The 16088-nt window shown below is 39.4% G+C and overlaps 2 protein-coding genes across 2 annotated transcripts; one reads left to right on the top strand and one right to left on the bottom strand.

Moving 5' to 3' along the window:
- The first annotated feature begins 5550 nt into the window (after positions 1 to 5550).
- On the top strand, positions 5551 to 7328 carry LOC124663791 (peroxidase 9-like). The gene is made up of 4 exons (XM_047201453.1): positions 5551 to 5817; positions 5999 to 6190; positions 6333 to 6498; positions 6907 to 7328. The coding sequence occupies exons 1-4, from the start codon at positions 5551 to 5553 to the stop codon at positions 7326 to 7328; spliced, it is 1047 nt and encodes a 348-aa protein (XP_047057409.1).
- A 214-nt stretch (positions 7329 to 7542) lies between these two features.
- LOC124665615 lies at positions 7543 to 14575 on the bottom strand. The gene is made up of 17 exons (XM_047203010.1): positions 14463 to 14575; positions 13818 to 13921; positions 13688 to 13726; positions 13508 to 13570; positions 12625 to 12699; positions 11593 to 11658; positions 11432 to 11474; positions 10477 to 10525; positions 9661 to 9754; positions 9535 to 9587; positions 9182 to 9266; positions 8699 to 8801; positions 8534 to 8626; positions 8259 to 8325; positions 8006 to 8072; positions 7865 to 7918; positions 7543 to 7783 (listed from the first exon to the last, which is right to left on the bottom strand). The coding sequence occupies exons 1-17, from the start codon at positions 14524 to 14526 to the stop codon at positions 7673 to 7675; spliced, it is 1230 nt and encodes a 409-aa protein (XP_047058966.1). The 5' UTR covers positions 14527 to 14575; the 3' UTR covers positions 7543 to 7672.
- Between the last annotated feature and the right edge of the window lie 1513 nt (positions 14576 to 16088).

Raw genomic sequence — 16088 nt, 5'->3', positions numbered from 1 at the left:
GGATGAAGTGTGAGACTCCCTTTTATAGGCTTGAGCATGCTCTAATAGCTTGACACATAGGTGGGTGACTCTTGTTTTGATTTGATGAGTAAGGTGCTTGGTTGTCATGCTCTCATCCATATCAATCCTTTAAGCATGAGGTGGCATAGCTTAGGATTCAAGCTATGTAGATATTTTCATCCTATGTGGCATTGAGATTATCCTCTCATGTGATTTATTTTTGGATAGCCAAGTGGCTTTTGTTACTAAATATCTTGTGAATGATTTTATGCTTGTGGTTGAGTCACTATATCATATGTGGTGGTATTTATATCATTATTGGGATCAAAATGTCAAAGATAAGGATTATACCCCAATTTTGAATGATGATATTTGATTTCACCAAGGCATGATCATATGAGTTTCAAAGTACTCATAGTTTATTTTATTCAAATAGTTTGAACTATAATTCGTAATGTAAATGAATTTAGTTTTGTGATATTCCACATATTTAAATAGTTATGCTTAAAATAAGAATGTGGGGCTTTTATGCACTTAGGTCCTTGTGTTTTACCATATTTGGTAATTAATTTTAAAGTGAATTCAATTATACCCCAAGTGTAGTTTCTTAACTTTTAAGTGTTAATAACTTAGAGTTTGATTATTATCTATTTGATGGTTATAGGCTTCTTCCATCTCTAGGGTTTAATGATAAGCTTGTGTTGGTGTTGAGTTCAAGAATTACCATGAGGTTCATGGTAAGGACATGGGTTAGTTTTAAGACATGGAGAAGATAAGTGAAGAATGGGTTCTCCATTTATTATTACTTGATTTCCAATTTAATAGATGTTCTTATGTTATGGCAAAGAATACCATGTTATGATCTTTTATAAGATCAAGCAATTGATCATTGTTTAAAGTCTTGTGGTGTTAGTTCCATTTGATCTAACCCCTTAGATCAAATCATCTCTACCCAAAACAGGTTTTAACAAAGGTCACACCGAGGTTTATAGCACTTGACTTGATGAGCTACTTCAATTCCACCAAGGTCAAGTGAAACTTCAGCTATCGTGACTGTTTTACTTTAAAGCGCGAAAATTCCCCAGATTTTCTATGCATGAATGCAATGCACACATCTATTTCCTCTATTTTTGTAACCCCAATACCTGGGATATTACAATTTATCAGTTTCAGAGCCCATTTAGGGAATTTGAAGAAAGAGAGCAAATAAATGGGAATGCTAGCTAAAACAGACCTAACTAGTTCCCTTTTGGCTGCAGAGGACAGAAGTTTCCCCCTCCAACCTGCTAGTCTACTCAAGAGAGAATCAATTAAGGGTTGTAGATCCTTCCTTTTTAGCTTGTCATAATGCAAAGGGATCCCTAAGTACTTAATTGGGAAAGATCCCAAAACACACCCAAAAATTTCCAGGAAAGTATTGCATTCTTCTTCCTCCACATTGATAGGAATCAGCTCACTCTTATGATAATTGATACGCATCCCAGATATTTGTTCAAAGCAAGTTAAAATCCATTTTAGATTAGTTGCAATTCTATTACTCTTTTCCAAGAAAAGTAGAGTATCATCAGCATATTGAAGGCACACAACTCCTCCAGGAACAAATTCAGGGCAAAGACCTCTAACCAGCCCCTCATTACCCCCTTTGAGGAGCATTTTCGAGAAGACATCTACCACAAAATTAAAAAGACCAGGAGACAGAGGGTCCCCTTGCCTTAAACCTTTGCCAGTAAGGAAAAAATCACTTTCAATCTCATTAATTTTCACACCCACTGATCCACCAGTGGTTAACTGTTTTATCAGCCTAATCCAGAAAGGATTAAAACCTCTAAGATGCAAGACCTCATAAAGGAAATCTAAGTAACCCTATCATAGGTTTTTTCATAGTCAATTTTAAAGACAAACCCCTCCTTTTTCCTCCTATGCACCTCATGCACAATTTCATGTGCAGTGATAACACTCTCTAAAATATATCTACCTTTAATAAAAGCAGATTGATTATGGGAAATCAGTCTTCCTATTATCTTAACCAACCTATTTGTCAAGACTTTACAAAAAATCTTAAAACTACAGTTAAGTAAACTTATAGGTCTAAACTTCTTCATAGTCCTAGCATCATTTTCTTTTGGTATCAAAGTAATCATAGCAAAATTTATCCTAAAAATATCTAGGTTATCTTCAAACCAGGCATCAAAGAGGTTCATCAGATCTTGAGCAATAATATCCCAATACTTCTGATAAAAGAAAAAAGATAAGCCATCAGGCCCATGTGCACCATCAGCATAAGAACCAAAAACAGCCTCTTTTACCTCTTCTAAAGTAAAACGACTCCCTAACATATCATTTTCTTCTACAGTCACTTTTTCTTCAGGAAGGAAAAAATTATCTAGCAGCTTAATGTCAGGTCTCTCTTCAACACCAAATAAATCCTTATAATACTTTTTAGCAATTTCTAACATATCTTTTGTTTCAGTAACAGTACCATCAGGACCATCTAACACAGGGATCATTTTCTTCCTTCTTCTTTGATTAGCTAAAGCATGAAAATAAGCAGTATTCCTATCCCCCTCACACACATCTTTATCTCTAGAACGTTGTTTAGCTTTTATTTCCTCAATGAGCCAAAAGGAACTCAGCTCTTCAAGGATTTGTCTAAATTTTTCAGCCTCCTCATCTAAAAGTTCTTGAGTTTCAGATTTAATATCTAACCTATCATATTCCTCCATAAGGTATTTCTTCTTCTTCCTAATCTCAGCATCTATGTTTACACTCCACCCTTTAGCAGAGCTCCTAAAACATCTTACTTTAGTTTGCCAAATATCAAGAGGGTTGTTACTATATACCTGGGTGGACCAAGCTTTAATAACCACTTCTTGAAAATCTACTCTAGTACTCCACCACTTCTCAAACTTAAAGCTACTTTTCTTAGGAACTACAGTCTCACCAGAATCCCAGATTATAGGAGTATGATCACTGCCTAATCTAGGAAGAGCTCTTGCATTCCCTAAAGGAAACAGAGCCTCAAAACCAGTATTACAAAAAAATCCTATCAATTCTACTCATAATTCTATTGCTCTGATTATTACTCCAAGTAAAAGATCTACCAGCCAGACCAATTTCCACTAGAGCCCACAGATCTATCCATGCATTGAATTTATCAGCCCATTTAAAATCTATAACTCCATTACTTTTATCACACTGGGATATGACTAGATTGAAGTCACCTCCAATCATAGCAGGTCCATCCCAACTCAAAAACAGCTCATGTAACTCTGAAATAAAAGCCTCTTTACCCTCCTCATAGGGAGAACCATATATTGTGGTAAGTCTAATAACCACACCAGAACTTTTGACCCTAACAACTGTACTAACATAAAAAACTTTAATGTCCCAAGAAATGACCTCAAAAATATCACTATTTACACCAACTAGGATCCCACCAGCTGAACCAACTGCAGGCCTAAAGTTCCACTCAAAATTTCTATTCCCTAGAATGGTTTTCAGGAAGGACCTAGAGAAATTCTCTTTTTTGTCTCCTGAAAGCCAATGTAATCAACCTTTAAAGGAATGACAGTATCCTCTAAACACTTCTTCCTACCAGGAGCAGTAATCCCTCTAATATTAAAAAAGGAAATTAACATTGCACTCTCTTCTTAGGGTGCTTGCCCCGTGATTTCCTAATAACCTCTATCCATTTCTCACCCTCATCCTCATAGTCATCTACATCCTGCCTATTATAAGTAATAGGAGTTGTCACACACACTTTCTTACCAGAAGCTAAAGGAGATCCATGAGTATTATTCTCCCTAGGGATCTCAAGATCTACTGCCACACTCATAATAGGAACCACATTACTCCCATGACACCTAGACTGAGCAACATGATTTTCCTCTTTTTCACTACTAACACTAACAGCAGATATATCAATACCTACATTTCTAGCCAAAGACTCAAGATAATCAACATCTAAGGACTGAAAAGCATTAGACTGCATTATACCTTTCATCTTCTTGTTTGGCTCCTCCAGGTTGTTCTTCTTCTTGTATTCAATAGCCTTCTTCATCACATTCATAGACCTGTCCACCCTGGAGCTCTGTCTTGTAGCCTGAACAGGACCCCAGGCCTTTTTCTTCCTTGTTTTCTTTTGTTGATCAGTGTCCACCACTCCTTCTGTGTCAGTCTTTTCAAAGCTAGGCAAGATGTCTTCTGGTAGAGCAAGTTCCATGTCACCATCACTCACCTCCATATTGTCCAGATCAATCCCATGTTTGCAAGCCAGACTCTCTTGATCCTCCAATAGAAAGTTCTGAATTTCTTCACTCACATCATCACTAAACCTGCTAGGACCACTTCTCCAGATGAATCTGCCCTCCTCATCTACATCTCCATTCTTGAGAAGTACTGTAAATCATAAACCTCTTCACCACTAATATACTCCTTAACCTCTCCACCATCAGTAACAAGCCTTCTCCCTACAGATCCAGAGCTAGTTGCACCAGGAGTCACCACCACAGAGCATGCAGAAGCATTCCCTGCTGCACTGCCTCTGTCAGTATCCATCCCATCCTGCCTTTCACTATTCTGTTCCTCATTTCCCTGCTCATCATTTTCAGTTGTATTTTATTTTCTCCCATGCACACGCGAGGTCCTACTCCTATGAATGTTTCGTCCGTTGGATTCACTATGTTTCGTGCTCTGCGAATCATGCACCCATGTATCTTTCAGTTTCTTTATGTTTTGGAATTCTCGGTTATATTGTTGTGCATGGGAGGTCCCAGGTGTGCATGGGAGAAAGTCATTTCTCGAGCCCTCGGTGTTACGTACCCTTAGGTCCGAGCCTAGCCCACTCTCATCCTGGTTGAAGTGACATCGTCATGATAATTTAGAATGGCGTTCTTTTCACCTACAGCCTGTCTGTGGAATGCCACTCAATCCAACATCTTCCTCCAAATCTGTGTGCTCTCTTCTCGAAGTTTCTCCATGTGATTCACAATAATTCTCCTCTCAGATGGTGTTGCAACGGTGTACACTATTTAGGGTAGCTGCAGCTAATCCCGTCATGCATTTCCCAATCATATTAACATGATTGGTCTAAACTAGGTGGAGCAGATGCGTAAATACTTTCTGTTCCCAGCATGTACCTAGAGCACTAACAAAACAAAACCTTTAAAGAGAATACTGAGTACACTAACAACTAGGGCTTCGATTGTTATGTTAAAACCACATGCACAAAGCATGGCGATACTATAAAATATACTCCCATTGCTCCTTGTTTGGAACCAATCATAGGAGACAGTGGACAAGGGTTTAGGCAGTTCAAGCGTCGCAAATTACCGAATTGGTAAGCAGTTTAGGACGTGAGATGGTGGACACAGACGAGTGATGAAAGAACTAGACACATCTAGGTCAGGTACACCTGAAGCACATACATGGTTCCTAATCTTACAACAAGTGGAGTGGATGGAATCATGCAGTTCAATCACATTACTTCTATCTATAAAACGGAAGCAAAAATGCAAGAGCCAAATCACAAAATACAGCATTGCAGAGCTCATGGAGTCACCCAAGAGATTCCTTGGTGCAATTTTCATTTCTTTCTTCTACCTCGCTGCCTCTCTTGCTTTCGCTGATCACCATGAGAGTGCCCATCCAATTCCAGTTGGACATGGTCCGAAGTTAGGTCTTTCGCCAGATTTCTACAAATCCACATGCCCACAAGCTGATGAGATTGTGGTATCTGTCCTGAAGAAGGCTATAGCCAAAGAGCAACGGATTGCCGCTTCGCTTCTGAGGCTCCTTTTCCATGACTGCTTTGTTCAGGTAAGCAGAGCACAAGTGCTATTTTGCACATAAACTAAATAGAATGTCTACAGCTTATAATATGGGATTTTCTAGAGAACTGGAAAGCCATTATTTCAGCTTTGAGCAGTTAGAATGTGAATCCCCTATTCGTCTGTTTAGCTCTCATGATCAAAAAACAATACATTTGCTCAAATTTCAGGGGTGCGATGCGTCAGTTCTGCTGGATGACAGCGAAGGAGTCCTAAGCGAGAAAAATGCTCTTCCCAACAAGAATTCCATTAGAGGATTCGAAGTCATAGATGAGATCAAAGCTGCACTAGAAGAAACATGTCCACACACAGTCTCTTGTGCTGACACTATCGCCCTTGCTGCCAGAGGTTCAACAGTACTGGTAAGTATCTGTTCTTCATGTTATATAAACATGTGCTAGGCCAAGGTGAGAGTTGTAGAAGGGAAATAGTGAAGTAATTGTATCCTCGAGTAAATATGTGCTTCTGATGTTGCACAAACCTGATAATGTCATCTCATGACAGAGTGGTGGACCATATTGGGAACTTCCGCTAGGGAGGAGGGATTCAAAGACAGCATATATGAAGCTAGCAAATAAGAACCTTCCTCCACCGAATGCAACACTGCATCGTCTTATAAAGTTCTTCGGAAGGCAAGGACTGGATAAAGTTGACCTTGTAGCACTATCAGGTATGGCGCCTCTTCAATGCTCAAAGTGCCAATTTGAGGTAAAGCAGTAAAACAAATAGGTTTGTTAGGAATGTTAACTACCCTAGAAGTACCCCGGTTGCTAATATTCTTTACGCTGGCATCTTTGCCATAAACTTAAGCTTGAAAAGACAGTATCACATACATATAGTGGATACAGTTAAGTCATGTAGTTGTCAGTAATAATAGATTGAAAGGATTATTCAAGCAACATACAGGTAATAGAAACTTACAATCATAATCAAACTAGATGTTTCAGTTAGATTGTCACTGTACCATTTGAATCTGGCAGCTTAATATCAAATGTAATTCCACATATATAGTTGTTACTATTGGGTTAGCATATTCTCCTACTCAGATATACTTTTTTTTTATCTTGCATTCCAACAGGTAGTCACACCATTGGAATGGCCAGATGTGTCAGCTTCAAACAACGGCTCTACAATCAGCATAGAGATAACAAACCAGACGTGACACTGGAGAAAAGGTTTCATTACAAATTAGCATCAGTCTGCCCACGCACTGGAGGTGACAACAACATAACTCCACTAGACTTTGCCAGCCCTCCAAAGTTTGACAACAGCTATTACAAGTTGATAGTGGAGGGGAAAGGTCTTCTTAACTCAGATCAGGTTTTGTGGACCGGAAAAGACCCAGAAATAGCACATCTGGTCACAAGTTACGCAGAAAATGAATCATTGTTCTTTGAACACTACGTGAACTCAATAATCAAGATGGGCAACAGAAATCCCCTCTTGGGTTACGATGGGGAAATTCGCAAGAACTGCCGCAGGGTTAATCATGTCCTCTAGTCAACAAAAAAGATCCATCTGAACATGGGTTCCTTAGCTTGTGGTCAACCATTTAATTTGCAGGATTGGTCATCTAAATGTCATCCTGCTAAAGTTTGTGTCATTTGTAATGTAACCTAAGGTTGCTTTTTCATTCCAAAGTGTAATTTGTTCCTTTCAATGAGAGATATCCCATTTTCTTTTGCTCCGAAACATTTGATTTATTTCAAGGGAAGAAGGGGAAATAAACTTGGAGCTGATGCTAGATACAATTATATACACAGGTATTGGGATTAAACAAAGCCTATGTTAAATGAGTACAGAATGCAAACCTACTTGATAAAATCCACAAAACTAAGCATAGCTCATATTGTCCCATATTTTCTATCATTTGTCCTCTGCGCTGCTGGTGTAGTAGCAGAAGTGTTTTCCCATGATGCTTGGCTTGCATGATTTCCACTTCTTGGTCTTCCAACCTGATGAATAATTGGTAAGCATCATCGTGAAAATTTTCAACAGGGAATACTGAGGTTCAAAATTCAAAGTAAAGTGCTTACAACATCCAAAAAGGCAGACACAGTGTTCATCCCAGGCAGTGCATGTAAACCATACTGAAATTGGTATAGAGGTGCCATATTTTCAACAGAACTTTGAATAGCATAATAAAAAAATCACGAAAGGAACAAAGGGGAAAAAACCTGATTCTCCACATGAGTTTTGTAGATGAAACCGCCACAGCAAAGTAGACTGGACAAGACAATGAATCTACAGGCAAACAGCACGGAAGTCAGAATTGCAAACACAGTAATGAGAGGGAGCACATGGACATGTAGCAACACAGCAGCGATTGTAGTAATATAAGGAAAAATCTACTTCCGTAGACATACGTCATAATCATGATAGAACTCACAGTTACCATAAACAAACTTCTAAAGTTCAAGACACACATACATGCAAGAAATAATTCCAAATGTTGCCCAGCCGCTCATAGAATCACTGTCTCTTTCTTGTATGTAACCTGCACAGACAACAAATGTGACAAAAAAATATAGAAGTAGGCCGAAATTTACGTGTCCACCAAAAATGACCAAAATTGTATACCACATGTATAAAAGCACAAGAACGATAAATGATTAACCAGAATCTAGTGGAACTCCTGCGGAGACAATTTCCAAAATACATAAAAATCTATATTCATAACTGGTGATTGTCTGACTAGAACTAACCGCATTCTTTCGTAAGTGTGAATTCGATTGGATCATAGCCCGCTACTGGGATTGAAACGTTGACCTCATATGGACTGCTTCGAATGATTTCACCTACAAAATGTACGAAGTCATTTGTTGATAGGTAAAAAGACATCAGCATGGAGAGACCAGAAAGTCACTGACATATCCAATTGACATTCAGAACTGTAGGAGACAGGACAGTAGGCTTGGCACCATTGGCCCCTGATCCTGTTAGCATAACACCAAGCCCTTTTGTCGGATTAACCTGTGTAGCGGAATAGGCAAATGAAAATTATATGGAGTTCAACACAAAAGGTATGCTGCAACAGGTATATGGTTAGCATGATGACAGTCTCTTAAGAGTCGCCCAGTGTTCTTAACTACTGGTTTCAAAAATAGTGCAATCATCTATTTGTTAGCATTAATGATAACGGAAGTCTCACATGTTAGCTGATATACTTTAGTTTCTGGTTGCGAGGACAAAAGTGCGTCCATCACCAACACTGATAAGAAAATTAAAGATCGCAACTTACCTTGTTGTTTCAACATAATGTGCATACTAAGCCCAAATTGAGATGCAATAAAAAAAAGCATAAGGACAAATGTGTAGGTTCTTAATTTTTACAGTCATCGGTCTTTCCTTACCCTGAAGGTAGGTTGTCCAACAAGGACTGAAAGGGAAGAGATGGCGCTAAGATATAGGGATACGTGAATCTGCTCACTAGGAAAACTGCACAGACAACAGAATTGCAATTATTTATATCGTGTCCATATAAGAGAGTAGGCAAACATCCTAATTACAAGTCAGGAACTGAATCAGGAGGGTCAGAAAATTCTAGAAATAATTTAGTATTTTCTCTCACGCAAAACTAAAAAAAAAAAAACAATAGTACGTTTTTGGAAAACATTCTGGTAGAGTCTGAAAGGTACTAGAATAGCATCCCAAGTAAAATTCTTTAATCATATTAAACATGATGGAAATTTTTATAGAATCTTACCTAAATCCATGATGAGGTTGTTCGAATCCCAGCTGAGTCAATCCATTGTAAACCTGAAGAAACCAAGCTGACTTGTTACATGAGCTCAAGTCATTGAGAAACACCCAAAGAAAGAACTAGCTTTACCACTTCTGATGATCGAGGGTGGAAACCCACAGTGAAACCCTTAAAAACTCTTGGGCCACTTTTAGTACAAGGAATAGCAAGTTCAGCAACCACCCTGACAAAAAGACACATGTTTAGCTGCAGATCATACTGGAAAATAATGACATAAGAGCATATGAAACAGGCAAAGAGTTATCACGATTAAGCAGTAAACCAACATTCTAAGAGTATCGTTGTTCAAAGTTCAGGCTACTAAAGTTCCTTTGGTTTTAGAGAATTATGAACCATATTTGTAACAATTTATTTTCTCTTTTTCATTTCATTTCACTTTTCCTTGTACCAAATTTAAAGAGAAATCAGGCCACTTACTATGAGGAACCACAATTTAAAACAGACCGTTGATTGGTTATTTGAAAAGCCAAAAGCATTTTGAAGACAAAACTTGCAATGAACTGGTGACTACACTTGTTTTTAAAAAAATTCAGAATATTTTACCAGACTGCATAGTAAGAAAATTAACTCATTCTTCTTTTTTCTCAAAAATGATGTGCTAGGAACCTAGACACGTGTTTGACCTAAATTTATTCCTCCTATTTGTGCAAGATGCAAGAAATTATCATGAGCATGTTAACAAGTGGATTAGCACATCTACATACTAACATGGATGAAAAACTAGACTTGATCGTAAGATAGTTAAATGCACAAGTGCACAGCTCTGTTTTGTAGCACACAAAATTTAGGAAACAAGTTGCAGCTTCTTCGCAGTTAACTTTCTGACATCAATAGAAAGAAATCAATTAACTAAAAATAAGAAAATATAGAAGTCTTTATGGTTACCTGCACATCGTTTCATCATAGGATACACTGCAAATGCATCCATTTTCATCTGCAAACTTATCAATGTTAGTTTTGATTTCTCAAAAAGTATGAACCCAAAAAGAATCAACACATTGTTCTTTGAATGTGGTCAACAGGAATTAACAGGTTTACCCCCAAAAAGGTAGATGACTGGCAATAAAACCTGCTTTCTGTATCAACCTTGCATTGGCATATGCACAAATATATACAGGGCATCCATATGAACCCGCTGATGGGTTAGAAACTTATAATGGAAGATTAAGTGTCATGACAAACGTCCATTATATGCAGAGTAACAAGAAGAAGAAAAAATACTTATGATTACATTTTTGCAAATGTGGAAAAGAAATGAAGTTCAATCAACAGAACCACCAGGAACTTTTCGTCGAAACACAAACAACTCTCAGAAAAGTACTCCCCAGTTTGCAACATCCACTGAGTCATGAGAGTTCAAGAGAATAACACCTACTATGATAAATTCACCATGCACACGGATCAAGGATTCATCAAATTATGGGGGCAACATGGTCAAGCAACTCAATTACCCCCCATATTAGGCATTGTGATGTACAACATAAGAAGTTTCGCATTTTGCTAGAGACCAAATGAAAGTCTAAAACAACCCTTCAAGATAGAGGGGCTATTTACCACTTAAGCTTTCTAAACATAAGAAGTTGGTGTTCGTGAATGAGATAATCCAGTTAGTCTTAAACACAACTTACTACAAGTTTGCAGAAACTCCTATTGAGTTGGTACTGTGACTAAAAATAGTGATTCATACCATATGACTTACCTAAGCACACATATAATCATATGAAAATCTGTAACCAAACAGATTTAACAACAAATGTTAATTTTACTTTATTTAGATTGCAAGTAGTTGCTGTAAGATTACCAAAAAAAAGTAAACACAAAATACGAAAAGACAGCAGACCTTTGCATACTTCATTTGAGCATCGTCCACATATAATGTTTACCTGAAATATCAAATACGCTCGTTGATGTTAGTCTGCATATCTATTAGTAAACTTGACAAAACTTCCAAGGTTCTAAATATTAGTGAAAACAGGGTATCTCATCAAAATTCAAACAAACCTGTGCAGTGCGTCCCATCTCTTCAAAGGTGGTTTCGCATTTTGCTAAATCTCCATTCTGAAACTTCTGAAAAATAGTGACAGGCAAAAGAATGATGAATCTTGAGGACGTACTACAAGAACAGATGATGGTGAATGAAACCATATGATAGACAACCATATCTCAACAGTCTTTACCATGTAGAAAACTCGGAAGCACTCTGCTGGAATTTTTTGCATTGATAAACATCACAATGAATTGAAAAAACTTTTATGTAAAGTGTATTTGCTCTAGATAAACTATAGCAAGTTAAAAACATTAGCTTGAACATGAGTCTATACCCTGCAGTTCAAGATTCCAGTATAGACCTTAAATTTGTTCCTTTCATTGTAGAGTGACACAACAACTCCACAAATAAATAACTAACAGAAACCTTGAGATTCTAAGTCATCACTCATCGCGTATTTTAAAGTTACCACTGGAGCTTATGACAGTTTATGTTCCATTCAATATACTAAAACTAGGTAGCGATCAGACAAGGTAATCGCCCTTATACTCGTTTTCCGGTAACCGATCAGTACCTACTACCGCTACTGTCTAGTACACCTAGTTTCAATACATTGGTTTTTTTGTATGCTTTCTCCACCTTAACTCAATACACTGTTTTACTGTTGTGATTAAGTTTAGCAAATGCGCTCTGTTGTTTAACTACCATATACCTTTTCCCTTTTGAGAATGCACTAGAGTGACACAAAGAAAGGAAGGATGATTTGGCTAGCTTGTAACCATGTGGAATGGAGTATCAGTATAGTAGAAGGTTATAACCCATACACCACATAGTGATATACGGCATATAGGTTACACGAGATATTTACTGCAAGTTAGACATCACCAGCTCCTAGTCAATACCTCCCATATAAGCCCTCATTCTAGGAAAATCAAAGACCTTCTATTGAAGATGTAATCCCATCTTCAACAATGTGTCAAATAGCAATGGTATATCTCAGGCACTATTTTATTGTAGACAAAGTTGATATAACTTTGGTGTGTTACCTGAATGTAGTCAAAAGGCTTTGAACCGGTTAGAAAAGAGCGAGGACTGATAAAGCGGCCAAAGTCAATGAAACCCTGGAAGAGATGCAGTATTGAGATAATGACCAGGATAAAAGCACTACATATTTGTTAGATATGTATACACTGTGTGTAATATCCCCATTGCTAAAGGGGTTGCCTACACATTTCCCCACCTGTACATGATATGCCTATTGGTTTCATGTGATACAAGCTGCCTTCATTGTAACATGTTATATATTAAAGTCACCAAATGGTGAACTCAATGTATGATGTGTACACTAAATTTGAAAGATTTTACATACATAACAGTCAAGCTAAAAAAGAAAAGGCACAGGTAAGCAGATAAATGATGACTGACATTGCTGGGCCTGAAAGATGATTGATGTATCTATTCTAACTTTGTTATATACTTATATATTTATACTTTTGCTGTCTTGGCTGGGGATACAGTTATATTATGATAATTTCTTAATCTATTGGAGTATGGATCACAAAGAATAATTGTTAGAACCTACTAAATCAAGCACATTTTATTAGAAAATATTTATGGAGCACATGGGTGCCTCTTATAATGGTTTACATTCTTTAAAGGTATCACATTGCAGCATACCCTCTCCGGAGTCTGTATCAGGTGCCAATAGCAAAATTTATGGAGCACATGGGTGCATCTTATAATGGTTTACATTCTTTAAAGGTACCATCCATTAATTATGTATGTGGAGTGTGTATCAGGAGTCAAGTTTGGAGCAAAGAAAGGTTTGTGCAATGAACCAACATGCAAGCAGGACAACACTCTACTCCATCCCCTTCAATGAATGCAGTGACTATAAGTAAATGACATGTCATATTCCCATACTCATACCGCTTGAGATCTTCTCTGCACATCTTTGCATAACCGGACAACCAGATCAGATGGTATCGAGCCCTGATAATGACAATGTATTGTGATTTATAGCTGGATACGCTTCTGGCAAAGCAAGATACATGCAAGTAGACTATATGAATATTCAGAATAACTTATAAATGAATGTATGGCAATTACCTTCTCACTATACTCAAAATCCGTCCCGACCATGTATGTCTAGCAACAGCTTAGGAGAGAATGATACGAAAGAACCTGATTTAGTTTCAAATAAAGCATCACTGGTGGAGTAGTGGGATTGTAAGGATACAAAGTCAACAAGGTGGCTGTCACTGTCGAATGCATAACAGTTGGAACTTGGAACAGCAACAATAGCAGCGGCTGGTGCGTAGATGTACGCAATCCCCAACAGCACTGCAGCAAGTAATGTAAACTGTAAGGAACTCCCGAATAATACCTATTGACAAACTTCAAATGGATTTACGGAGAACAAAACTATGCTGGTTTATCATACTGAATGCGAGACTAAAAAGGGGGGCTTATAAAGTAAGGCTTAGAATCATATTTCCACGCCAAAGGATGCTGGCATAATCAAAGTTAACAGCTACAGTGTTAAACGAGAATGCCCTACAGTAAATCATCAAATAAGAATCGGTATATCATACGGTAGAACCTGGTATGAGCAATAATCGCAATGTGGGAATTACTTAAGTTCCTTCATCACTGAAAACATAGACATTTTTCAGGATGATAGACATTTGATCTAAGATAGCTTTTCGTTGCATACTGGCTATGAATATCCCATACTTGTTTGGCCTCCAACTGAACTCACGCTTATCTAAATGACTGTATGTGGAATGGTTTCAAAATCCTGGAGCTACCGTTGTAATGAATAGATACGGAGAGTAGGGGATCAAGTTACTACTAAAGTTGTTTTAGAAGTGCAAAAGGTTACCTAGGATGAACGGATGAATAGCAGTGACGGGACAGGAAGCGAAGGCCTTCCATTTGAGAAACATTCCTATTCAGATTTCAGTAACAGTGACCTGTTAGGGAATGTATGGTGCGAATTGATGGTGAGGCCAACCCCCGAAATTTCTGGGGGGGGGGAAACAGGCTGCCAGAAGGGGAAAAAAACGAATCAGATCCGCGTAAAAATCTAGGTGGAGGATACAGTCTTAGATTGGGCAATCCAATCAAGCCAGCCAGGTTAGGGCTTTCTCCGTACCAATAAAAGGGAAGAAATCAGGCAGCCTGGATGTATCCCCTCCTACCCACCCGACTACAGAGGGGCTCGGAAGCCTCGGAGCCTGACGTCTTGGGGTGAGCGGTGGAAGGGGGTGCCTCCTCCGGCGCCGGCGAAGAGAGCGAGCTCGTCGGCGTCGACGGGGGAACCGAGAGTGGAGTGGGGAAGTAAAAATTACAACCGTTACAAAAGCCGATGGCATCCAGGTGAGGTATGGGCTGAAACAACTATGAACAAGACGCGTGTTTAGCCCGTGAAGCCGAATTCTTTTTTCTTTTCTTTTTACGTCTCCTTCTCCTTGTGTGCTACGCCTCACCTCACGGCGCGCCGCCAGCTACAAACCCTCCCCCGCCACCATACCCCTTCCGACCCCATCCCCCACAGCTAGCCTATTGTCATCACAGTTGTCATCATGGTCATCTATGGTTCCTAACCCTAGCCACCGTCCATCCTCTACTTCCATGTCACTCACTCACACGTGTTTTTCAACCCTAGCCACCGTCCATCCTCTACTTCCACGTCACTCACTCACGCGTGTTTTCTAACCCTAGCCACCGTCCACCCTCTACTTCCATGGTGTCATAGTCGCCTTGTCGTTAGCGAGCCTTTTGAGATCTAGATCTAGAATTCTACATAGAGCCCATAACCATTTTTTGCCCCGTCGTCCTCTCTCTTCGCCATCGGTGCTGGGATCTCGATTTGTTGGTGTCCATCAATTGTTACCTGTTTTGCAACAATTTTATCGCGGAGAAGAAGGGAATTCTAACAGGTACGACGATTATCTCTAGAGATTTCAACATATTCTTTATATGTTGAAGGAGCAGGCATGGCGGTCTCAGATGAAACCCTAATAGGCCATTTTCACCTTAATTTCCACGCAGGTGTGCCGCCAATGGACCCCATGGAAAGGCAACTCCGGGTTGTGAGGCGATGCGCCGGCAACAACTGCAACTCCGACCCCAGGACATGGCCCCTCTACCACGCCCGCCACGGGAACGTGTTTGTCAAGCTTTGCTCCTCGTGCGTCCTCCTCTCCTACCGTTCCTTGTACTGTTGCAACTGCTTCCGCCTCCTTGGCCCCGCTCCACCGTCCCACATCGACGACCATCTCGTCGCCCCGCACGAGGCGACTGTCACATGTCTCGTCTGTCACGGGTCCGTTGCGCACCTCTCCTGCATAGACTACTCCACGGACGGCATGTTCGTCTGTCCGGTCTGCATCGCGGCCGCTGAGGGGAAGCCCTTCTCCTACGCGCCATCTTGCGACGTGCCTCTCGATGTGCGTGGCGCACGTGTTCTGATTCTGTCCGCGCGTGTAGCATTGGTGTTGCTGCG

The sequence above is a fragment of the Lolium rigidum genome, chromosome 6 (assembly GCF_022539505.1).
Source record: "Lolium rigidum isolate FL_2022 chromosome 6, APGP_CSIRO_Lrig_0.1, whole genome shotgun sequence".
NCBI classification, from domain to species: Eukaryota; Viridiplantae; Streptophyta; class Magnoliopsida; order Poales; family Poaceae; genus Lolium; species Lolium rigidum.
Note: the sequence above shows the minus strand (reverse complement) of the source record. Positions and strands in the feature narration are given on the sequence as shown.

Bases quoted from the DNA above. Each gene is read 5' to 3' on its own strand.
- LOC124663791 (XM_047201453.1), top strand. From the start codon at position 5,551: ATGGAGTCACCCAAGAGATTCCTTGGTGCAATTTTCATTTCTTTCTTC. The intron at 5,818-5,998 runs GTAAGCAGAGCA...CTCAAATTTCAG, and splicing joins TCCATGACTGCTTTGTTCAG to GGGTGCGATGCGTCAGTTCT. The intron at 6,499-6,906 runs GTATGGCGCCTC...GCATTCCAACAG, and splicing joins TGACCTTGTAGCACTATCAG to GTAGTCACACCATTGGAATG.
- LOC124665615 (XM_047203010.1), bottom strand. From the start codon at position 14,526: ATGTTTCTCAAATGGAAGGCCTTCGCTTCCTGTCCCGTCACTGCTATT. The intron at 13,922-14,462 runs GTAACCTTTTGC...TACTTGCTGCAG, and splicing joins TATTCATCCGTTCATCCTAG to TGCTGTTGGGGATTGCGTAC. The intron at 9,755-10,476 runs GTAACCATAAAG...TCTTTTTGTCAG, and splicing joins TATGATGAAACGATGTGCAG to GGTGGTTGCTGAACTTGCTA.